This window comes from Eptatretus burgeri, chromosome 9 (assembly GCF_056783735.1).
Source record: "Eptatretus burgeri isolate ZD-2024b chromosome 9, Ebu_testis_v1, whole genome shotgun sequence".
Classification (NCBI taxonomy): Eukaryota; Metazoa; Chordata; class Myxini; order Myxiniformes; family Myxinidae; genus Eptatretus; species Eptatretus burgeri.
The window spans coordinates 91557090-91582777 of record NC_140969.1 but is presented as its reverse complement, the minus strand read 5'-3'; the positions used below and the strand labels follow the sequence as shown (position 1 = coordinate 91582777).

Genomic DNA, 25688 nt, shown 5'->3' with positions numbered 1-25688 from the left:
TGGGTGGGGAACGAGACCGTCGATAAACTACCATGTTTTTACCCTCCAAATGAGGGGTTTTCGCATCAATCTTCCTTATCCCCTGAATATCGTATTTAATTGTAAGAACGTCTTGTTTTTTTTTTATTTTTTATTTTTTCTTCACGGGTGATCGACCACCAAATCCGGCTGTATTTGAAAAATCCTTGGGGGATTGCCTTGGTAAATAAAAGAATGAAGTCTTGAACATAGTTTTGGCATTCACGGAGGTTCTAAACCTCCGGTTCAGTGTGGTCTGTGTTAACGGACTCATCTGATGCGACAGTGTTGTACATTTCAACAACAATGTCTTACTTTGTTATGTCTGTGAAACAAATGGTGTCCTGCACTATAGCATTAACTTGGCTGTTTCTATAAAAGGCCCTCTGATTTATGATGCTGTATGTATGACATTACACAGCTGGGCTGGAGCTGTGCATTTATGTAGCTGATGAAGATCCAATGCCTCTGATGGTTGAGCATGGTGTTAACATCACGGCAGCGGAGCTCTTGGCTTACCTTCATGAAACCTTGGAATTGGGGTCAGAATCACGGGATGCCTTTGCGTTGTGGCTTTCTTCCCCCAGCCTTGGTGAGTTGTGCATTATGGACAATTTCTGTTATAAATAACCACTTGGGTGAATTGGAAGAAGCTTTTTTGTAGCTGTTATAACGAACATGTTTAATTTGTTCTTGCTAATGTAAACCTCTTCAACATTCCCCAAATTTCTTTCTAGATGTGCAACTGAAGCCTCGGCATGAGCCATTCCGCCTGGGCCGACAGTGGCGGGAACTTCTGCGCCGTTTTGCTCCCTCGATCAAAGACGGTGTTGATGATGGTAAATAGGAAGTAGGGGAGGGGGTGTGGTGCGTTGGGAATAATTTGATTCAAACATGAGGAATCTGGCAAATGAATAATTTTAAGGTTCGTCTATTCGATATATTTCAATGAGCCTATTTTGATACAATTCTACAAAGTATACAGGATTTGAACACTGAATGTGAACACATTAAAAATTTATGACAAATCATTCAGTGAGTGGTTTATTTTCACATTAGTTTTTAAACATTAATTTGACATTTATTTCATCTACCAGACTCTAGCGTAATGGTAAGAGCATCCACTATGAGTCTAGGAGGTCGGCAGTTTGAACTCCAGTTTGAAGCCATACCAAAGACTTTTTTTAAAACTGGTACGTGCCGCTTCCTTGTTTGATGCTCAGCATTTAAAAGGATGGATCACGGAAAGGTAATGCTCCTGAAGTATGTAGCAAGCCACCCATTATAACCCTTCCCAAGAAACTGCTTTGGCAGCACTAACACGCCAAAGAGTAAGGTACATCAGATTAAAAAAAAAAATCTGAGGGAAGAGGGGGAGAGAGACACATGCTTCACCACACGTCGCTATACATTCCGGGAGGTAGGAGGTACAAAGTGGATGGGGGAAATGGGGAGTAGAAGGAGGTGGATTTGCATTTAAAGGTGGTGGGGGGGGGGGACTTTAGGGGAACCGGCAGGGTTGGTCCCATCTGCCGGCATTAGTACAGAATTGAACAAAATGGGGGACGTTTTAAAGTGGCACGTTCAAACAGGATAGCAAAACCACCCATCACTTTCAAACAGCATGTACCATATTAAAAGAGATTATAATATGGGCTTCCCTTGAGGTATGCGACTTGAACTATGGCTGCTACCCTATTTACCCGTTCTGGAACTGGATCTCTCCGAGGTGGTCACACACTACCCGGAGATACCGGAGTGGCAAAGAACACGTGAACTGGAAAAACTAACATTCCTCCAGCAGCCAGACCCACAGCCAAGCCCAACCAGAACTCAGCGCAGGCCAAGATACCCTCGGTGCAATGCTTGTAAATGCCCGGAGATACCAGTGTTTCGTGCATCTTGTATCTTATTTCCGAGTTTGTGGTTTCGTGTCGCGCTATCTTCGACTTTGTTCTGCGCTCGAGTAACGTGATATTCGGCTTACATTATCTCAAAGACCATATGAGGTGCATGGTACAAAAAAAGTAAATAAAACCAATGTCACCCGCAGGGTGACCTGTATCTTGCCAAAAGGTGACCACGTGTGACTTCTTTTAGGTCACACTGAGGTGAACAGAGCTGCTATCCACCAGGAGCGACTCCTTGAGGAATATCTGCCTACGAGAGATTCCAATGAGAATCATTCTACAGAGTAACCATGAAAAATATGTGTTTGCCTCATAACGTCACCAAATGACGTCATAATGTCTCAAGCTTGACATATCTAGAAAGCACTCATCGAGGTGTTCAATTTGAGGTACTACACGATATGGTTCCTAAAACTTGAAAATTTGACCTTGGGGTCAAATATGTTTGACCTCAGGCGCTAACCATGAAGGTCAAGGCCAATCGCCATCAAAAACTAATCAGCTGAGCGCCAGACCATATACTACATTCCCATAAAGTTTGGAGACAATTCGATTAAAATTACTCAAAAAAATAAGGGTTTCGTCGACTCCCCTGATTTGCGACAAAGTGACCTTGACCTTTGACCTTGACCTTCAAAATTTTATGCGCTGAAAGGGACCTCTATAGGCCTCTGATATGCGAAGTTACAAAAATTTCCAATGATAACTGTGCTCTGCAGAGTGATTTTCCGTGATTACAGACAAATAAAAAAAACATATGAAGGTCAAGGCCAATCGCCACCAAAAATTAATCAGCTGAGCGCCAGACCATGAACTATATTCCCATGAAGTTTGAAGATGATCCGATCAAAATTACTCAAAAAATAAGGGTTTCGTCGACTCCCCTGATTTGCGACAAAGTGACCTTGACCTTTGACCTTGACCTTCAAAATTTTGTGCGCTGAACGGGACCTCGAAAGGCCTCTGTTTTGCGAAGTTACAAAAATTTCCAATGATAACTGTGCTCTGCAGAATTTTTTATACGTGATTACAGACAAACAAACAAACAAAAAAAACATACAAGCTGACTAACATATCTTGCAAAAACTTCGTTTTGGCAAGATAATAAAATGGTTCTGAAACGGTGAAATCGTATTCCACTGACTGCATTAAAGTAAAATTACTACTGATACTCTGCATCAGTTCCTTTCTCAAACACACCCACCCCAACATGTCGCGCGGAGCGCGGGTTATGCTAGTTTTATTTAATTTCAGCATACGTTTTGTAACCAGAACACGATAAGCCCCAGAATCCCAAAATTCAAACCATGGAATATAACCCAGCAGCAACTGGGTGAACCCGGTTTGAATTTCAGCTTGGTTTCAAGAAGCTTTGTTTGTCCCACTAAAAAAGTGCCCATCCACCCAACCTGCACACTCCCTGACACTGAGCTCACAACACAACACAAATAGAATAATGCGACACGTTTTTTAGGTCATCTCTACCGAGATGACCTAATAAAGCCGGACCAAATGTACGTCCGTCAACAATTTTTCCTTCTGATCTTGATGAAACTTAGTATTTGGGTAGAGGTCGATGAGTGTTGCACAACGATATAACTTTTGTCCGGGGTCAAGGTCACGAGGTCAAGTAAGTTATAAAAATCGCCATTTTCAAAACTTATCTCATCTGCCATTCTAAAAGATATTTGGCAACTGTTTATTGATTATGATAGTAAAAAATATTATCTTGTATCTAACAGGACAGATTTTTGAATTTCCTTCCCGTTTGATTGTCACGTGATCTTGAAGTTGGCCAAAAACGCCGATGCGATTCGCAAAGAAGGAAGGAAGGAAGGAGAAATGAAATATAAATATAAAACACATTTTTAGCCTTTTGTATTTATACATTTTCCGCCGAAGGTGCAAAAGTTTCAAAACCCGAAATGTAAACGTCGGCATTTATTTTCAAAATATAATTTCGTGCACGCGCACCAAAATGCCGAGTCATCTTTAACCAAACTGCGCAGTAGTCCGGTCATGGTGTCTGCAGCAGTGGCCAGCGTGGTTCAGATTGACTGTGGTTTCTGGGGCGAAGGTGATTGTTAAGAAGTATGTCGACGGTATAAATTCGAGTGACTGTTTTGGTGATTTAATCACGCAACATCTTGATAACGAATATTCTGGCCGAACGATTGCATCAATTCAGTGTATCAGCAGGGATAATTCGCAGGCTCCTCTCGATCGTGCCGATATCTAACATGATCACCGGCGGACATAGGGCTGCAGGCTGTGGGGCGAGGCCACGGATCCTGGATGAAGTGATAAATTATGCTACATGGTTCGGGCTTTCTGATTAATATATCAGAGTACATTCCATAATTAATAATTAATGAATCTGGCATACAAAATTTTTTCATACCTGACATGTTACTTTGTGCAGTCACGAAACTTCTGTAGAATTAATGAATTTGATAGCTCTAACGATTTTTCAAACCTCAATATCTCTATAAATACTTGACCAATTTTCATTCTGAAAGTTGCATTATAATCGGTGAAGAATAATCTACAGGATTATCATAATCTCCGAGAGTGAAGCCTATTTTTTTCGTTTTTTTTCTACAACCGGAAGTGAAATGTCCCCAGAGTGGACGGACCGGAAAACCACGTATTGCACTTACTGGTGATTCTGATGTGTTAATCCGGGTACTAAATGAACAATACATATTTATTAATTGTCATTCGGAGTATTATCCTCGTGTATCTCTGTGAACTATTTCAATCTAAACGGTTAGTTTGGACTGTTTCGCGGTTACCTCAACTGAACATTGAGAACTTGTGGTATTATAGAGATGACCGTCACCCCCCCCCCCCCATGGGGTAATTTTTTTATTTTGATTTTTTTTTCTTTATTTTCGATTACTAACAACACGCACGCACACACATCATATCGGCAAGTCTTAAAATGCAATATAATTTCAAGGATTGCTGTATGATGTTAATTTTACATCATCCTAGATTGAACTTCATTTGAATTGTAAACCTCAAAACATAGTTCCTTTACTTGAAGCAAGAACCTCAACCAAAAAATAATTGAATGGTTTCCCGACCGCATGGATCATCAGCTGGGCACTGTTCTTCTGAGAGGTTTCCATTCTTTCAGCCCAGAATCTCTTTGAAGACCCAAAAGAAACTTGGTCATGGATCCACATCAGTGGATCCACAACCTCAGTTGTGTCCAGGCAGTTGGTCAACCCATTAATACAACCTCACTAATCAGACTTTCCTCACTCAAGGATTTAATGTATTATCACAGTTACAAGTTCGATCACACATTCCATTATATGATAATATATTAAATCGTGCACATCTTGTGTGTATATGTATATATATATGTATATATATGTATGTATATATATATATATATATATATATGTATATATATGTATGTATATATATATATATATATATATATATGAAAAGAGCTCTGTCTCGGCGTGTCTGTCCTTCCTTCCCTTCCTCCGTCCGTCCATCCATCCAGCCATGTGACTGTCTATTATTTACGTGCTATTGGAACGTACCTTTCGACTGCTGAGATCCCTTAGACCTTTGAGGACCCTTAAGGTGCAAAAGACCCCGAAGACCCTTAAATGCCCAGAATACACCGAAGATCATTCAGACCCCTTAGACCTTCACACTATTTAGACCCCTTTTACCCATTAGACAGTTTCGACCACTTAGACCTCCTTGTATCACAAATTAAATTTCAAATAAATATATCACCAATATTTCACACAAATTTGAAGAAAATAAATGTTTGTATGATGATTGGTGTAAATCATGCCAACACAGCAAATATATGAGGACATTCTCTGCGACATGTGGAGAGGCAAGCCTTATGAGCCTATCACGCTCGTCTTACCTTAAATATAACTTGTGCACCAACAAACACGACTACCCCACTCACCTCTGGATCAAATTATTATTATTATTTTTTTTTTTTAAACTTCCTTTCTTCCATCCATCGGGACCATACTCTGTGCCGAGCGTTGGTGCTGCCTAATCAGTCTCCGTGGCTATTGGGCACAATCCTGGACGGGTCGCCACTCTGAGACAGTATACCAGCATGCTGGCACTCATTTTGCCGACTTCAGAAGGATGACAGGCCGAGTTAACCCCACCTGGTATTAATTCAACAGCTGAGTGGGATTTAAACTCAGGACCCTAGTATCCCAAGCCCACCACCCTAACCATTAAGCCAACACCAGGCATAACATGCTTTCTTGTCTCCTAGCAACCAATGAAATGGTTTTAAATGATGGATATACATATATATATATATATATATATATATATATCTATATATATATATATATATATATATATATATATATATATATATATATATATATATATATATATATATATATATAATTTTAATGTATTTAGCCGATATAAATATTTTGTTAATATTTTTACTATTCAAATTGTATTTCGCCAATTCTATTTGGTGTCGTTTTATGATCTGAAATAAAACTTGTTATAATCTGCTCACTAGCTCCTTGTCCCTGTGTTAGCATATATCTGTTTTAACCCCACACCCCACACACTTCTCCTTTTGCAAACAAACCACCATCATATACAATTGGTGTTTATGTGATGCTGTTTACTTCATTGTCCAATAATCTATTTTCTTGGTGTCAGGCTAGCATAATGAAGTGCTGTTGGTGGCTGTGCCAAGTGGTGTATTTTTATTTTCAAAATATATTTCGCAGAAGAGCCTGCTTTAGTCTATCGGAGAAACGTCTTCTACCCAAAGAGCTTGGAACTGGAGGTGAGAGTTGTCATCCATACTGGTGGTATTTCAAATGTGATGGCCTGCTTTACTTTGTGTGCTTCCAAAAGGAAGCATAACTCATTTCACTTGTATCTGAATGGTACTGCTGATTCATGTTTCCCAAAAAATATTGTATTCAAACTATTTTTGTTTTCTTTCTAAAGAGAATCTGCAAAAGGAGGTTTCTAGACCATCTCCAGAAGTAGCAATTTGGCTCAAATATTTTTGCTCCAGTGATGTCCTGAAATTTCTTCCCTGAAGTATCTATTTTAAAAAGAGGGTGGGGGAGCAAAACTTGGATCAAAGGTCAGGTTGTGGGTTGGAACCCCCCCCCCCCACAGAAAAGTTTAATTTATCAACAAAAATTGCACCAGTGGATAGGGCTTGAAAAAAGAAATAAATTGGATGCATGTGTTATCTCTGTTGTTTACTAATTGAAGTTTAAAAGGCATCTGGGCTGGCAGGATGGCTTAGAGGTATGCACACTTGCCTTTCAAGCTGTCGTGCTTGGGTTTTAATCCAGACCTAGCGATAAACTGTTATCCCGGTGTTTCGCAGGCAGTGTGATTGGTTCATCAATGTGTGTGCCATCCTTTGGATGGACGTTAAACGGGTGCTCCATCTGCCAGCATTTGTTGGTGGCATTAAGATCCCATGGTGTCCTTCGTGAAGAGTAGGCGAGCTATCGCTGGCACCGTGAGCAAATTACAAATCCCTGGCGTAACCACCAGAGGGCGATACATCAGTGACATGGCTGTGCCATCAGGCAATGATGCTACCCCACAGCCTTGCGCTGCATACAAACGAATAATTGGTCTATCTGATGTGTTTCAAAACTGCCAATCAAATTTGCACGTAATTGTGCAAATGTGCACAAATTGTGCTTGCATGCAAAATAATTAATAAACAAAAGATAACTGCTGCCATGTTTTTTTTGAAAAAAATGTAGTTCTCCAACCACAATGAAGTTGTCTTGGGGTTTGCGCAAATTGGATAAAGACTTGGGGCAAAAATGTTTTTGTTATTTTATCTGTAAACATGATCTGCACATACCTTCATGGCTCTACTATGGATGTACGTAAAACTTGCTTAACCACAGTCAAGACAGCTTTTTTATTGTTTTGTACATGTGCTTTCTACTGTGTATATGTTTCATGTTATTCTGCACAAACTCTGTGCTTTGTACAGCACTTCATGTGATGCATCCAAGGGATAAAGCATAATGTGTCAGGTGAATGTTGGAAGAATACAAAATAGCTTGTACTTCCCTTTTTATCTTTCCATGCTCAATTTTTGTTTGGCTTTTATGATTTTTCTGAACATGCCTTTTCCTTCATTGTACTGTGGTTCGTATGCTTCACAACTCAGCTCCAAGATGAAGCTGCGCTTTGCTTGCTGTGGCGGGAGGCAAGGACCCGGCTCATGCAAGGACACTACCCCTGTGACCGGGAACTGGCTTTCACTCTCACTACTATTGATTGTCGCCTTTCCTTAGGCTCATTTGACCCAGATAAGCACACGCTGGATGATGTGCGGTAAGTGCTGCAATCTTTGAGATCCAATGAGGAAGAAAACCTTGATGTTTTCTACCTCCGTTAATTCACCCCAAATTCACCTACTTCAAATTCCCTGCTTTCTTTCCTGAAAGTCCCTGTAGTGTCCATCTTGTTTACCCTGTGTACCCCACCACACCCCATCCCTCTTCCTTCCACAGTTCTCCTAATGTCTCTGCTCCCTACTTTTTGTACTTCTCTCTCCCTCCCCTCGTGTCTCCTGCTCCCCTTGTTTTTGTTATGTGTGTTATTTCTTATACGAGCCCCGACGATGTATACAAAAAGTAGCTTTTCTATTGTCTTCTTCTGATTATACAGGCCTACCCAAGGAGTGTTGCATTTAAAGCCTATTTTCGTTTTGCTGATTAAGTCACCAGGCAGAAAGTGGTCAGACTTTTGTATTTTTCCCTTGTTTATTGTTTTCATTTGTGCAGAAGTTGATGGAGGAGAAGTTAGGCTTAGCTTAAATGTTATCTTTAACATGGTGATATAGTGATCATATTTGTGTGATTATAAGTTTTTTGATAAGCTGATTCATTGGATTTATCTAGAAAGCTTTATAGCAGATAAGAACGGTCATAATAATAGTTTAGTGGCATATCTGGATGTGTTTGTTAGAGTTGGAAATAATTGTTTTAGTACAAATGTGTATCATAAAGTTGACTATTTGAGATTTCCTGTTATCTTGTATACTTTTCCGTCTCATAATGTACAGGTTAAGAGAGGCCCCAAAGTGTTTTCATCTTGGCTTATCAAATTTGCTAGAATTTGTTCTGTTCAGGATGATTTTTATGGTTCATGCTAATAAGATGTATTCCACTATGAGTAGCGGCTGAAGGAGACAGGGCTTTATACACTTGAAAGGAGGCGGTTACAAGGAGATGATAGAGATGTTTAAGATAATGAAAGGTATAGATAAAATAAGTGCAGATGAATTATTCAGCAGAGTAGACAGTTGTAGGACCAGGGGCCATAGCCTGAGAGTGAAGAAGAGAAGAGTTAAGACGGTAAGTAAGGTCAGGGGTCTTTCACTCAGAGTAGTTGATGCATGGAATCGTTTCCTTGGAATGGTAGTGTCAGCAGAAACGGAAGATAAGTTTAAATTAGAATTGGATAGGTACTTTGAGGAAATGGAAAAAGAGGTGGATAGGGATGTTGGCAGGACTTTTATATAGTTTGAGCATTGATGGGTGATGTGTACGGAGATTTCCTTGGTCTCGTTTCACCAACCTTGGAGGTTGGTGGGGGTCTCGTCAAGGGTTGTTGTGTAGTTGATGTGTTTTTTTTTGACCCAAGTTCAATACCCTCTCCCATGAAAAGAAGGGGAAATAAATAAATAACTACAAAACACACACACACACACACACACACACACACACACACACACACACACACACACACATACATACATACATACATACATACATACACACACACACACACACACACACACACACACACACACACACACACACACACACACACACACACACACACACACACAACATTTTGCATTTTCTTATTTGACCTTGTGTTGATAGATTGGTGCAGTGTTGATGTGTCACAGGCATGATGGGCTGAATGGCCTCCATCTGCATCCAATTTCCTTGTGATTACGTTAGAGAGGGGTTATTGTGTTAAGAGTTTGATATGGTCATGTGAGTGTTTTTAGACGTCATTGTAATCTCTTGTTTAAGTTTGGTTGGTTTTCGTGAAAACAGGTTCCCATATCATTGAAAGTTATGTGAAATAATAATTATAAGAAATAATGGGTAATATGGTTTTTTTTTTTGTTTATTTAAAAAAAATTAACCTGGAAGTGTCATGAGTGTTTACCGGAAATTGATCTTCATTACAAATAGAGGGCCTGTGTCTTGATTTGTGTGCTGGTGGATTCCTGTGTACATTCTGTGGTAAGGTATTTCTGGTGTGTGTGGGGGTTGGGAGGGGTGTGCTTTCTGTTGGGTGCATGGTTTATTTTTGTCCTCCATCTCTCTCTCTTTCTTTTTTTTCTTTTTTAAAATCTCTGGAGGGGTGAACTACATTGCAAATAGTTTAATGTGAGGTTCACTTGGCTGCGCCTGGATGGGTTTCAGGTTTCAGGGAAGAGGAGTATTAGCTGAATCCTATCCACGTTTCTCCTGATGACTCCATCTTTGTCTATTTGGATTCCTTCTGATACTCCAGTGCTGTATTTGGTCATTTATTTGATTTAAAATGTTAGCTCGATCACTACCCTTGAAAATTTGCTGCTAATTTGAAATTATTTATTATTATTATTATTATTTTTTTAATCATTGACTTTCTTCTGTCAAAGTTTGCTTCTTCCTGTTATTTACACTTGTCCTGGTTTTTTTTCCTCTCTACCAATTCTGTTCACATAGTAATTTTTATTTCCCCACAGTGCACTGCTTCCACCTCCTGTTTGTCCATCTGGCTGGGCACTACTCTCAAGATTTGTGCTTGGTCTAGAAAAACCTGAGCAACAAGTGTTTGATGCTTTCAGGAAACTTGAGCAAGAAGGGGAAGAAAAATCCCAAGTGGAATGGTTTCACCACTACCTCTCTCTCTGCCATGAGTTCCCTTTTTATGGGTGAGTGGGTCCTTATGATTGACTCGACTTGGCAAGTAATATTTGTTTTGGTAATTCACAGCTCCAAGTTAGCTTGCCTGATGTCAGTCGCTTGCCAAGTGTAAATTATATTTTGTAATACAGAAAGACTGATCTGGCCAAACCTTGTCAGGCCTTGTTTGGCATGTACCTTTTATTTTGTCCTGGTGCATAAACGTTCTCTCTTGAGTAATTAACCCATAAAAGCTTCCACCAGTTGAGGAGAAAGAGAGCTCTTGTTTTTATCCCCCCCCCCCTAACTTTTCAACATGGTTAGGATTATTATGATTTTTTTTTTTGCCGTCAATCATTCTATCCCAACACATTTAGGATTTTTCTTCTTTTTTTTTTTCAACTCACCATGTTAAAAAAAAGTGAATATTAAACTTCCATGTCTTTATTTTATTTTCTCCTCCCACTTGAAATTGGAGTGTGGAGCAACTCTTCTTTCTGTATTTCTATTTTCCAGCTGTGCATTTTTTCCGGGAGCAGTGGAGCGGCCCACACAGGGCCTGCTTCATCTCGTGGGACCGGTCCGGAAAGACATTAGCGTGGCTATCAGCCTGAAACGTGTCTGCCTTTTGGACAAAAAGAAGGGGGTATGATCCAACTAGCAGAGTGAGACGGGAAATATAATTAGTCTCCTCTGAGCAATATTGGATAACTTGCAATATTTATATCTGTGGTCTGCATGAATAAGTGTGCCAGTTCTACTATTGAACCTCTTCTACTGAAAATTACGGGGTAAAATGTCAAGAGGACATTGAGCGTTTAGGGCAAAATTGATTGTGTTCTTATTTTTGTCATTATTTTTATTTATAGTGGTTAATGCTCATGAAGGAGGTTTTCATGAATTTCTACACTATCCAAGTTGTATCCAATAATACGATTTGTTTTACAACTTCTCAAAAAGCATCTGACAAGTCTGTGTTAGTCCTATGCTGGTAAGTGAAATGGTCTTAAAAGCTAATGGATACTTGAATTGTTATAACCTTCATTTGATACGTTTCAAATTATTTTGTGTGATGAGTAGTTTCTACATGCCTGCTTTTGCATTTGACTGTGTATTTGTATCTTTGACAATCTGACACTAGGTAGACAGACAGTCAAGGCATACTCTGCATTAAAACCTTGTATTGCATTGTATTTGCCTGCAGTAGAGTCTCATGGAGCCAAACAGATTCGCTCTGCAGACCAATTGAATTGATGGATATTCAACTTAACAAGACTCTGCTGTACTTTGATGAAATGTTTTGGTTAAATTGAGTGAATGAAGTAGGAGGGAGGGGGGCCTGAGTTGATGATTTAAAAAAAATATATAACTTAGGTGCTTGGATGTACTGTATGCGCAGCACGTAATCCTGTCGCTGCGTTACAATGAGCTGAGCTGGGACTACACTGCGGCAAATACGGATCAGGAGGATGAGCCTGTGCTCTGGTTAGAGTTTGATGGCTCCGAGGATGGCCGGCCTGTAAACAAGCTTTTGCAGGTGTTTTCTTGGCAGGTGGGTCTTGACTTGTGGATATTTCTGTTAAAGAAAAATATAGTTTGTGGGTACGTGGGGATTAAAAAGAGTACAGAATAATTATTGTGATACGTGTGCCTATTCATGTTCTCCTTATCTCTCTGCTTTGTTTTATTACTATTATGAGCCCTGATTCTTACCACTGGTATGGTGGCCTGTTAGGTGGTTTGGGATTTGGCTATCGTAACCGTGGTCGTTGTCAATTTGGTGGAAACCTTGCTCGCCAGGATTGTTAGAATTGCGGAACATAAGTTCATGCTCAGCCACAGTCCTTTCTAACCAGGAAACAAGAGTGAAGTCAATGGCACGCTATCACAAATACCCATGCTTCCCACCAAAAGCAAAGTCTAAAGATGGCAAAAAGTTCCACCAGGAATGACCCAATAACACGTTGAGGAATTTCCCATCACCCATATTTAACACCCATCAACTAAGGCCGGCAGATAGGACACCTAGTTTAATGTCCATCCGAGGAACGGCACACATAATGATGAATCACCTTGACCTGCCTGTGAAGCACTGGGATGGCAGTTTGTAGCTGGACTGAGATTCAAACCCAGGCGAGACAGCTTAGAGGTGAGTGTGCATACCTTTCTAGGCCATCCTCCAAGCCTGATCTCATATTGTACACCGCTCCTTCCCAATAACATATGCAGGCGATGCATAACATCATTGCCAGGTGCTGAAGGAAGGGAGTACTCTGGTTTTACTCCACTTGTTTTCTTTCTTTTTCTTGTCTGGGCAATATCTCAGCCATCCTTTGAGCAAGGAAACTGAAATTTGGAGACAAAAGTGAAGATGTGCTTTGGCAAAATAGTAGTTTTATTTATTTATTTTTTGATTAATCAATTAATTGATTAATTATTTAATTATCATTGGTTTACTAATTCCTTGTTTATTTTATTTCTTATCTGGGCAATATCTCAGGCACCTTTTGAGTTAGGAAGCTGATATTTGGACATGACGGTGAACAAGTAATTTAGCTATAAAGGGTATTTTTGATTTATTGATTGATTAATTATTCATTTTTCGATGCATTACTTGATTTTCAAAAAGTTACAGATTCGGATGAAACAGTGGTGGTTTTGGTATGCTATTGGCCAATTGATGAGGAAATTAATGATTTTATTGATGCAATTGATCAGTTATTGTGTGCCGCTCCCTCCCAATTCCGTCTCCATGTGCTGCATGGCGACATTGCTGGGTGTCGCGTGCTGGAGGACGTTATTTATTTATTTGGTGTAGGGGTGGTGGACTTTGAATGTACCTCTACTTGTGCACTGTTTTAAAAAAATATTATTTATTTATTTAAAAGAATTGATTAATTTTTCTTAAGTTATCTTCTCAACTTTCTTACAGGGATCGTGCAACTCCTTTTTACAACTAGTGTCAGATTTGCCTTTTCAGAAAAAACCCAATTTTTCATGATCATGTATAATTCCATTGTTCGTATTTTCTCCTTTCCCTCATTGATCAGGCAGAGCTTATGAGTGGAATGATCCAGCATTGCATTGAGCTGGCCCAAGAAAAAAATGACTGTAACACAACTCCACCTGATTGTTCTGCTGATTGTGGTGAACTCACTTCTGAAAGTACAAACAAAGGCGAGGGGTTTTGTGTAGTCGACAGAGTAACCAAGTCGAAGGAGACACAACAGAAACGATCACGAAAGCGCAGTGTGCTCAGCGATCGGCCTGAGCTCCTCTCCACCATCGCCTATGTGGAGGATGGTGAGAATTGTTTATTGCTGCCTATGAGCATCTCCTGACAATGTGACCTCCCGAACAAGTTCATATATTATTTAATATCCATAAACAAATGCAGTTTTTATTCATAAATTTGAAGCGAGAGAAAACTATTTATTTGTGGTGATTCTGACATTGTATATTTTCATCATTAGTGAGCAATGCGAAGTTGTTTTGTTTCTCTGAGCTGCATAATTATTTGTTGGTTCGATCGTACATTATTTGGGGTTCGTGAGAAAGTGAAACTCTCATATCCTTCCCATCCCCCAACCCCAAGTACTAACACAGCTATGTGAGACCTACTATTTTGAGCAGTTTTTGTCACTGCCATTGTAAACTGAAGGGACTTCCACATTTTTCTTGTGCCACTTTCATTTATTCCAGAACGAGCAAAGGTACCTGCAATGCTGGGTCCCTCATCCCACCCCAACACTGCTCAATCTGTACTCCCACCGCCCTCCCTCTGGACTCCCACCTCATCCCACCCTTTCGCTCCCTTTTTTTTTTTTCTACAAACTCTTCTTTCACCCTTGAGCGTTATGTCGTTAGGTAAGCAGTAAAATTGCCTTTAAATCGATGTATCTGTTGTGTTTGTACAATTTTCGTTTTATGATTAATTGGAGATTAGTGCATTTGAGAGGTCATGTGACTCCTTTGCCAATCTTGTTGATCATTGTCACGTCTTGCTTAACGGTTATTTTTCACATCTGATGCCATAATTTGACGATCAGAGTTCACACTCTCACCAATTGTATTCAGTTGTGGCCAAAAATATTGGCACCATTGCACTTTTTTCAAATAACTCACAATTTTCTCTAAAAATAAGTCAAAATTGACAAGTATTCTGTGTCCACAATTCTTTATTTCACCGTTAATATTACAGAACCTTTGTTTTTGATTCAGAACTTAATATATCCTGCTAAATCATAAAATAAAATGGCATTGACAAAATTGACACCCTCGACTTAATATTTGGTAGTACAACATTTGGACAAAATAACTGCAGTGAAGCACTTCCTCGAGCCATTAATAGACTTCCGACACATCTCCACTGGCAGTTTGGCTCACTCTTCTTGTGCAAACTGCTCCAGTTCTTCCAGATTTGAAGGTTGCCTTCTCCTAACCACTGTTTTCAGATCTCCCCACAGGTGTTTAATATGATTTAGATCTGGACTCATTGCTGGCCACTTCAGAACAGTCCAGCGTTTTGGTTTGAACCATTCCTGGGTGCTTTTTTGAAGTGTTTGGGGTCATTCCCTGCTGTAAGACCCATGACCTTTAACTGAGACCGAGCTTTCTGATACTGGGTTGAACATTGTGTTCCAAAATGCCTTGTTAATCTCCTGATTTCAAGATTTCCAACCTGGCCTCCAAAGCCAGTCGCCGACTGGGAATCTTCCATCATGCAAAGTCCTTCCGCAGCCCGATTGAGTACTGCTCTCCCCTCTGGGCTGGTGCTCCTGCCTCTCACCTTTCTCGGCTTCACGCTGTGGGAACCAAGGCATTTCAGATCATTGGCATCTCCCGCGATGAGGCTGAGTCTTTGGGCCTCTCACTCTCTCACCGCAGGAAGGTCAGTGGTCTTTGTCTTCCACCGTCTTCTCTCCGGTCTTGCCCCCTGCTCTGTCTGCAATTTGTCCCCACAATATTTCCGCAGGGCGCTCAAGGTCCACCAACAACCCCCTTCTGGTAAAACTACCAAAATCATGAATCACTGCTCACCTTCACTCTTTCATTCTTTTTTTCCCCCCACCTTTGGAATAAACTCCCTCACTCTGTTCAATCCCATTCTTCCCTCCAGGCCTTCAAAACAGTTGTTCACCACCACCTGTTATCGTTCCCCATCCAAATCCTCGTTCTTTTCTGCCCCCGTTAATCAACCCCAAACAACCTCCTTCAAATTCCCTGCTTTCCTTCCTGAAAGTCCTTGTAATGTCCATCTTGTACACCCTGTGTTCCCCTCCCCATCCCTCTCCCTTCCACAGATCTCCTTATGTCTCTGTTCCCCACTGTTTTGTCCTTCCCACTCCCACCCCTCTTGTCTCATGCCCCCATTTATTCCATTGCTGTGCATTGTGTGTTAGCTCTCATTACGAGCCTTGACAAGGTATACAAAAAAACAAAAAGATATCATGCACACATTCAAGGTACCCAGTACCAGAGGCAGCACAGCAACCCCAAAACATCACTGAACCTCCTCCATGTTTTACTGTAGGGAAGGTGTTCTTTTCTTTGAAGGCTTCATTTTGTTTTCTGTAAATAGAGAGATGATGTGTTTTACCAAAAAGTTCTAATTTGGTCTCATCTGTGCACAGTACATTCTCTCAGAAGGATTTTGGCTTGTTCAGGTGTGTTTTGGCAAACTCTAGTCAGTCTTTCTTATGTCTCTCTCTCTCTCAGCAGTGGAGTCCTTGGTCTCCTACCATAGAACCCCCTTTATTGAGTTGGCGATGGACGGTGCGAGTTGAAACTGTTGTACCTTGTGTGTGAAGGTCAGCTTGAATCTGTTTGGCAGTTGATCGAGGTGCTTTCTCCACCATTCGAACAATCCTTCACTGCAATCCTCGATCAAGTTTTCTCTTGTGGCCACATCCAGGGAGGTTGGCTCCAGTGCCATGGGCCTTGAACTTCCTGATAATATTGCATACAGTGGACACAGGAACATCAAGGTCTCGGGAGATGGACTTGTAGCCTTGAGATTGTCCATGCTTGGCTACAATCTTCTGTCTGATGTCCTCAGACAATTTTCTGGTTTTCTTTCTTTTCTCCATGCTCATTGCAATAGAAACAGTGACACAAAACAGCAGAATGACTCCTTTTCTCTACTCAAACTGGTTGAATGAGGGATTTATATATTGCAGGCACCTGCAACTCACCACAGGTGAATTCAATTCCAAAGTAAAGGAGAATCACCTGCTTGAAATCTAATTGTTTCTATCAACTTCTAAAAGGTGGCAATAATATTGTCCAGGCCATTTTATGACTTCGATGTGGAATATGCTGATTTAGTCGTTTTTTTTTCAGCTTAAATTTTTTTTTTTCGTTCCACTGCAAACCAAAGAAATACATCTGTGGAGACCAAAAGATTTTTTAATTTCAACAATCTTCTGGAATAAATGGTGCATTATTTGAAAAAAGTGCAAGGGTGTCAATATTTTTGGCCCTGATTAGGTATTTGGGTTGAAATCAAACAATTTGGGATTATAAAACATTATATCTGGCTCTACTCTTGTAGATGGCAACAGGTGGAGGCTCGTGTGTTTACGAGTTATGAATTGAGAAAATTGCTCTTTAATACCCCGAGTAAGGTGCATTGTGGTAAAAAATGTGATCCTATCGTGATTGACCTTGGGAGCTCAGAGAAGTGGCATTGCAAACAAACAAATGTCTTATTCACTTTTATACAGAAGTTAACATCTCTCAACTCCTAATTTGAGGACTATTACACCTATAAAAGCGATGTATACAGCGATTTTGTCGGTATGAAGACCAAGTATTTGATGATATGAGTGAGAAAAGTGAATAAATAAATTTTGAGTGCTTTATCGTACAAAAACCGTTGTGGCCTGTTCCAAGGCAAGGCATATTTGAGCAGGCCGAAAAAAAAAAAAAAATGGCAGCTTAAGAGTCCTGCGATGTGAAAGTGGGTAAATTTAAACACCCCTTTTGAAGATAATTAATGTGGTGCCATTCATGAAAAACACAAATACCCAGTTTTCATTCATGCACTCCCTTGGTGTGCATGCAAAATTTCTGGCTGCTCGGTTTCATGGTTATGAAGGACACACACATACACATACACATACTCATACGTTAGTAGTGATTACAAATGAGTATCAACAATTTTGCACCTTTTTTATTTTTTATTATTATTTTCTTCTTCTCCTTAGCCTGGTGTTGGCGTAGTGATTATGGTAGCGGCTTGGGATCCAAAAGGTCCTGAGTTCAAGCTCTGTTGGCCACTTGAATTAATACACACCAGGAGGTTGACTCAGCCTGTCATCCTTCCGAGGTCGGTGAAGTGAGTACCAGTGTACTGGGCCTGGTGTATGCCCCGGTTAGAATAGGTGTACCATATCCCTGTGTCGTAAGAGGTGACCAGGGTTGCGTCAGGAAGGCCATTCGGCGTAAAACCTGTGCCAAATCATTATGCGGATCATAACGGATGATCCGCTGTGGCGACCCCTAACGGGATAAGCCGAAAGAAGAAGAAGATTTTCTTCTTCTCCTTCTTGCAGTCTGCTTTGGTAATCATGGGAAAGACAGCTTAAGGGTACCACCTTTTAATGATTTAGCACATTATGCAATCTGACATTGAATCCAATTGACAAAATGCACAATTTGGTGTTGAAAGCGCAATTAAACCAACAATGAATACTGACTTAATCGGATATTTAAATACATTTCTTCCAAACGCACAAATTTTATTTTTTTTTGTCATTGCTGGGCCAAGATTTGACTAGAACAGAAATTTCAACAAAGTTCAGTTTCTGAGAGATCGAGTAACATCGTTCACCAGTGGAAGTGATGTCAGCGCCAGTCGACTATTACTGAGCCACCACATTGTAACACCCCTCGCTGTAGTACTGGATCTTTCTGCTGGAATGGAACCATATTCTTTTTAACTGGAATGCAGAGAAGCAGAGCTTTATTATTACTTCATATGCAGCCTGTGGCTGTTGGTTGCATCATTGCTGGGAGCGTGGCTGTGCCACTGCTGCAGTGCCTCCCTGTTCCCAGTAAGCTGGGACTCCTTTTGTTGATCTCAGAAGGATGACAGGCTGAGTCAACCCACCTGGCGTTATTGAATGGGTTGATAGGGGTAAGGATCAAACTCAAGCCCCAAAGAACTTAAGAACCAGTCACTTTCAATGTTGAGCACCAGGCTTTAAGACTGGTGTTGGCTTAACATTAAAAGGTAAGAATATTCATATTTTATTGTGAAAGCATTGAATTTTGCTTGTATGGTGACTTTAAGAGCTCATAAAATAAAGGAGCATGATATGAAATATTGCATCATTGCAATGCGAGTTTTTACCCCGCACATGCGAAGCAAAAAGTGGGGTTGAGCAATTGGTTCATGCCTGTCTGTCCATTTCTGTACAAACGTCAGTTTATGATCGAGGAACAACTTTTTAAATTGAATGTTATATTTTGAACATGAATCGGAAAACAAACCTGCCGTTTAACAGAACTTTGGTTCTGGATTTGTCCTGATCGTGTATGCGTAGAGAGGAGTGATGTTATTTATTTACTCTCTGCTTGCCTTGCAGTCAAAAGTGAAAATCATTCCAAACAGGAAACTTGATGTTTTTAAGGATGTCATAAAGGACAGAGACAATCAGCACGGAGAACTAATGTAACGTGTTAGATTAATAGGGTGATGTAATAGACACTGTGTCAATGGCGGTAAATTCCAGAATTTATTTATATGACTTTTTATTTTTATTTTTACAATCTTTATTTATTCAAACTAGAAATACCCACTCCCCATGAGCGTGATGAGGGGAGGAAGGGGTCTGCCTATCTGCATGTCCATGCAGACGACAGTTTGTTCTTCTTTAACGACCACAATTATTCCCACATCATTGTGGAGTTGGCTGGGGGAAGCTTGGCCCAAGTCTTTCACAAACTGGCTGGCCAGGCTTGACATTTGATTAATGTTAAGGCAGGAATTTGTAATTTGTTCAGGATGCCACCAATAGCTTTCCTACGCTACTCTCGTATGACTGCATTCATATTAAAGGTGTGAATGCTACGACTACTACGTCGACTCAGGCCTAAAGGGCCAGCATCGGGCAAAACATGTCTACATCACTGTTTAATATGTGTGACTGCATCACTGTTTAACATGTCTACATCACATAATGCTTATGTGTTGAGGTTTTCTTAGCCTCTCCGTTAGATATTTGATATCTGGCCTTGGAGCTTTCTCTTCAGAGGCTCTAAATGCCTTCTGTCAGCCTAGAAACCTGGCAGCCACTTTGGCCTTGCCCTTTGAATGCTGAACTTTGTCTTGACAGCTGTGCTGTGATTAAGATGCTTGTAGACATGTTGCTTAATGGGCTGAGTTCTTGCACTACTTTAATTTTATTCCTTTGGCTTTTTGGGGGTTTTTTTGTAAACTTTTATCTTATCCTGCACAGGGCAAGAGCTTCAACCAGTCAAGCCACGCCGCTCAACTTCATTCTTCAGCCGTGGATTAGGACACGCACACAGCAGGACAAGACAGTCAGGAAATGAGGAAATGAAACAAAGGGGAGGCACAAAAGTTGTCTATACTTCTGCACAGCATGAAGACACTGAGGAGACTTTAAGGATGAGCCAACGAGATGAGCCAACAACTTATAACAACCAATTATAAGTTGGCTTTGAGAAAGAATGAATGCAATTGTTTGGTTGTGTCCCTTGAAACTGTAATAGTCACTCATAGAAATTTAATACTTTGCTAAACAAACCAGCTTGGTTTTAACGAGACGGATCACAATATCATTGGTTACTACTGGGCTCCTAATGAAGTTCTTAAAATTACCTCCTCTGACAAAGAATCTGATTCTTTTGAGTATGTAACTTTAATTACATTTATGGAAATGAGGGACAGCTGACTGATTGTGTACCAGCAGCAAAATGCTTCTGCGTTTCTTTGGAGTCGAAAGCAGTTGCAACTTCGATATTTAAATGGTCGATTGCGACTCGGTACTGCTGTTGCAAAACTTCTCTCCTCTCTGCTTAAACCAAAAAGCATTTTATATTTGTTGGCTACCTTGTGTGCTCAATTTATATTTAGACAGCAGGCATTCAGCCATTGCTCCAAAAAGGGAGTATAACCACTTTTGTAACTACAGTGTTGGAGATTTGCATCATAGACATCCATTTCAATTCCCTTAAAAAAATACTACTTTTAAATGTCAAATTATTACAATAAATACTTTTGAATCTTTATTCTTTGAACGTACGAAATGAAAAAGCCCATCCTTAATACAGCTGACGATTTATTTGTTTATTGACCCTGTTTCTGTAAACGAGGAGCAGGTTTATACAGGCCAAAGGAGGAAAACCTTTGTCCATTTCACGAGCGTTGTCCACCGTCAAATGATATGAGTGTGAAGCACAATAATTAATCTGACGTCTATCCTCGAGTGGATAAAGTAATCCCTCTCGACGAGTGCTCTATGTTGTACACAGTTATTTGTTTGCAAAGGAGAAAGATGCCCACTTCTACGTGTAGCTTCAGGAGAAAATTTTTTTTTTGAATTGTCATTCTTTCAAAGATTATTGTGTCCCAGTAAGATTTTGAATTTAAACTTGATAAAGAAAAATCCTCTGTGGTGTTTGAACCACAGCAGCTCTGAGGCTTATGTTAAGTTGGATCAAACACTGCACTAATTGCTGTCCTATCAGTGAATGGAACTTCCAGTACAAAGCCTGAACCCACGGCTGCCGCTGTTGTGCGGTATCTTATGGTTCTTCGTCTTTGCCAGGCATCAAAACGAGAAGGAAGTACATAGTTTTGGCTTTAGGACATCTTGCTGGCATCGTTCAACTTTATTAAGGAATTATCTTTGGTAAACTAATGAGGAATAGTCCAAAGAAGAAGAAGAAATTTGCTCTGGATGTCTAGTCGAGTTATTTGTGGCCAAATAGCGATTATGACGTAATGATGTGATTACTATCTCTGGGATTCGTGCATGTTTGACAATATAACGCTTTGATTACTGGGACAATTCTCATGGAACATGCACTTTTTGCCTTTATAACAGTCCCAGGAGTAAGGAACATTTTTACAATTTGGTTTTCTGTAATGCATTGATGGTTACTTTCATGACTGAGAGAAATCAAGATGAGGCATTTTGAGCTTTTGTATGATATATCTGCCCCTCAATGTTTTTGCAATGAATAGTAAAATGGATTTACTTGTTAATCGGGAATTTATAAAGAGGTTGATTCCTTTAACCATGTGAATGGAAAAAGAATAAAAGGGAATAAGTATATGTGGTTCAATTTGTAGGATAATCATGGTGGATGCAACATGGATAAATCGGAGTTATTAACGGTTTATAGCATCTTTCATATCCAAAGGTACTTTCTTGGTCAGCATTGAAAGTAGCTAATGGCAATTGGATAATAAAATATCCTGAGGATGCCACGGTGAAGATTGGCACCAAACAAGGAAGCCAAGCAATAGTAATTCAATTCCCACAGGGCAGGCTGAATGAGGTTTTGCAACCATAGAGGAGTCAGGGGGAGAGAAGAGGATGTGCAGTGAAACATGTTCATATCCACAGTTCAATTGTTAAATGCGTGAAGCAGAGGTGGAAAGTATGGCGTAGAAAGGTGGTGAGTTCACTAGTAAAAGCGGTGACAGTTTGTGTGCTGAAACAGTTGCATGCAAAGTGGTTTTCGATAACACTAACTATCCCTTTCCATTGATGCTTTTTTCAAAAAATGTTTCCTTCAATTATTATTCTTAATTTTTCCTTGCATTACAATTCTGAGGGCCATCGTGCTCTGCACTTCAGGTATACATTTTTATACTACTGTTTGCTCACAAGTGCTATTGTAACCGAATTCAGCGAGTTTGTTTTTACTATCATGCCATAATGTGATTGCACACATTTCTTTTATGCATGATGTTGGTGTCTTCCATTCCAAGTGCTCAATTGTGATCTTGAATATGCCAGAATCTTTTTTGCCAAAGATTGTTTGCTTTTTAATTTTTTTTATTTTTTGTTGAAGAGTTCTTTTCATCTTGATTTTCTTTTCTTTTTTTTTCTCTCCATATTGTTCCAGGAAAGTATATCTAATTGTTTAATGAGTAGGAAGCTGTGGGACTTCTCTGATAAATTGAGCTTTAAAGTTCAGCATTGCAACAAAGGTATGGCAAGTATATCCTGTGCACATCATTTTGTTCAATTTGATGTTACGTCTGCAAGCAGAGAATGCAGTTTGTGTCTTTTTGACAGAATTTCTGTTTATGAATCTGCAGCACTATCAATACACCGTGAAAAACTTTCTGATGATGTGTTCAATTGACTGTGATTGCATTGGTTGTAAGAGGTTGAATAATGTGACTATAGCTTGACTGATGATTTGCTTTCAAGTTAGTTTAGAGAGTTCCACTTTGCAATCACATTACACAAAATATTATTATCTTTCAAAAATCTGGAACAGGTGGTGAAATCTATTGGATAAATAAGAGTTTTGCTGTGGCATGTCGTCTTTGTTTCAACAGAGTTTGTATGAAAACTTTGTTCAAGATTATAATGTGAAGGAAGTTGACACAACCATGACAGTTTTCTTTAAATATTCAGATTTTGAGCACAACAATAGTTGAATGCAGCAATAATTAATCTGTTGGAGCCTGTTGCAAAAACATCCATCGATTATATAAATAGGTTTATTCACTTGATGCAAAAAAGACTGTATTGCTTGACCTTTGGAAGCAAGGAGAGCAAGATTAGGTTTGATGCGGTTGCCTCATTTATCTGGAGGTCAATATCAGCGACTCCTACGTGGAGCAGAAGCTCATCATGTCGTGGAAGTTTCTTCATGTGGAGGCGTGCTTCAGAGAAGAACTTCCTGGAGGCCTAGGAAAGTTGTATAATCTGGTTTTCCTGCAGATTAAACTTTTATTGGTGAAAAATTATCGAGCACGCTCTGTGGTTACGAGGCTATCATCCTTCTTGTGGTACAGGTCTGCTTATAATGGAATCAGACACACTTTTCCAATGCATGGCTTGGGGCATAGCAAAGCGAATCGTGTGTGTGTGTGTGTGTGTGTGGCCTCATTTTCCAGTATTATATTTGGAATGCCAAATGGCTTCAAAGCATGCTGCAGAAACAAACTGCAGCTTGTTGGTTGAACACATGCAGAATGTCATTCTGCCCTTGATTTCTCAGAAGTCCTATGAATATTATAATTTGGAAAAGTTGTCAGAAGATGACAGAGGCACTCCTGTTAGCAAATTGGGTTTTGGGCATGACAGTGTGTAACTGTCAAGGCAAAGCAGACTAATTGTTGTGAAGGACCACAATTGCTAGTAGTATGAAAATGAGATTTCCGAGGCAAGGATTATTTAACATGAGCAAATACCACCCGTTGCTTCACTGATGGGAATACCAAGAAAGGAGTGGGGGAGAGAAAGGGTGGGGGGGGTAGTGAGGAAAGGGGGGGTAGTGACGAAGGAGGGGGAGCGATGCCTCACCACACATCACAAGATCCCATTGAATGCATCCCTGACAGAAAAAAAAAATTGAGTGGATTTTTCAAAGGAAATTAATTGAAATATTCTTGCATCTATCATAAATGTCAATGTGTGTGTCTCCTCATAACCCTAAAACCCCCGTCGCTTCGTTGACTGGAATACTAAGAAAGGGGGTTGGGGTGAGAGAGGATGAGGATTTGGGAGAGAGGCGGTTCACCACATTTTGCCATACACTCAGGGAGTGAGGAAAGTGTGAAGTGTCTGGAAATCGAAGTGTCAACATCACCCTCGTACCAAAGAAAAAAAAACAAACTAGGGAGTCTGGAACACTGACGCTAACCATTACATTGACGTGTTTCGACTTATGAGTAACGTATGTCGACATGTGTCAACGATCACGTAGCGTGCCTACAACTTATGCCAGCATATGCGGAATGTGTCATACGTCGAGAAATTTTCAACATGCTGAAAATTTCTTGGCGTATGAAGACTTATGCCAGCATGCTATTAACGTATATAAAACTTACCCATAACGTATTCAACATGTGCCAGCTTGGTTCGGCAAATTTTTCATACGTAGGCATACGCTGGCTAAAACGACAAGGTGTGACAGCGGCTTCACACTTTGATGTCGAGTGCGGTTATGATTTGAATTGTCGAGCTGCAGCCTATGAATTGCCTACGCCACGTGATCGTCGGCAATATGCTGCCGTGCGCTATGCATAAGTTCGACTATCGTTGGGCATAGGTTGTGAACGCCGACACCACGCTCAGCATTCGTTGGTATAAGTTATCTATATGTGATTAAAACGTTCTGTGTACGTTACTAATACATTATGCATACGTCCAACATGTTATTATACGCCCAAAACTTAAAACAGCAATAGTTCAGCGTACGCCAGCGTTTTACATACATTTTGAGACCTTGCCATACGCTGGCTAAAACGTCAAGGTGTGACAGCCCCTTAACATTTATTCCACATCACTACTTGAACATAATTGTGAAGTTTCATGTCGATTGATTAAGCAGTTCCAGAGAAAACATTTCTTCAATCCAATATGGTTGCCAAACCATGTAACCTATCAAATATTCCTTAACAAACTTGTATACCCACGGCTTGGGGAATATTTTTGTGAAGTCCCCCCTCGATTTGTTCAGCCGTTCTGGAGAAGAAGAGTCATAGGTTTTTGAGTAAATCCAATAAGGTTGCCAAACCATGTGACCTCTGACATTATATATGTGAACCTTTTGTTCCTCATGGATCGGTGGTCATACGTGTAAAGTTTTGCCTCGATCTATTCAG

The 25688-nt window shown here is 40.1% G+C and overlaps 1 protein-coding gene across 3 annotated transcripts in view; it reads left to right on the top strand.

Annotated features, from left to right (window-relative positions):
• FRMD8 (FERM domain containing 8) overlaps positions 1–23191 on the top strand; it is a 51434-nt gene extending 28243 nt beyond the window's left edge. For all 3 annotated transcript variants that reach the window (XM_085896085.1, XM_085896084.1, XM_085896086.1), the window contains 9 exons: positions 440–610; positions 756–857; positions 6683–6741; positions 8113–8279; positions 10702–10890; positions 11378–11507; positions 12261–12413; positions 13912–14164; positions 20326–23191. In XM_085896085.1, the coding sequence (XP_085752211.1) occupies positions 440–610; positions 756–857; positions 6683–6741; positions 8113–8279; positions 10702–10890; positions 11378–11507; positions 12261–12413; positions 13912–14164; positions 20326–20543 (1442 nt within the window). In that variant the 3' untranslated portion in view covers positions 20544–23191. The remainder of the gene's footprint in view (positions 1–439; positions 611–755; positions 858–6682; positions 6742–8112; positions 8280–10701; positions 10891–11377; positions 11508–12260; positions 12414–13911; positions 14165–20325) is intronic.
• Positions 23192–25688: the final 2497 nt, after the last annotated feature.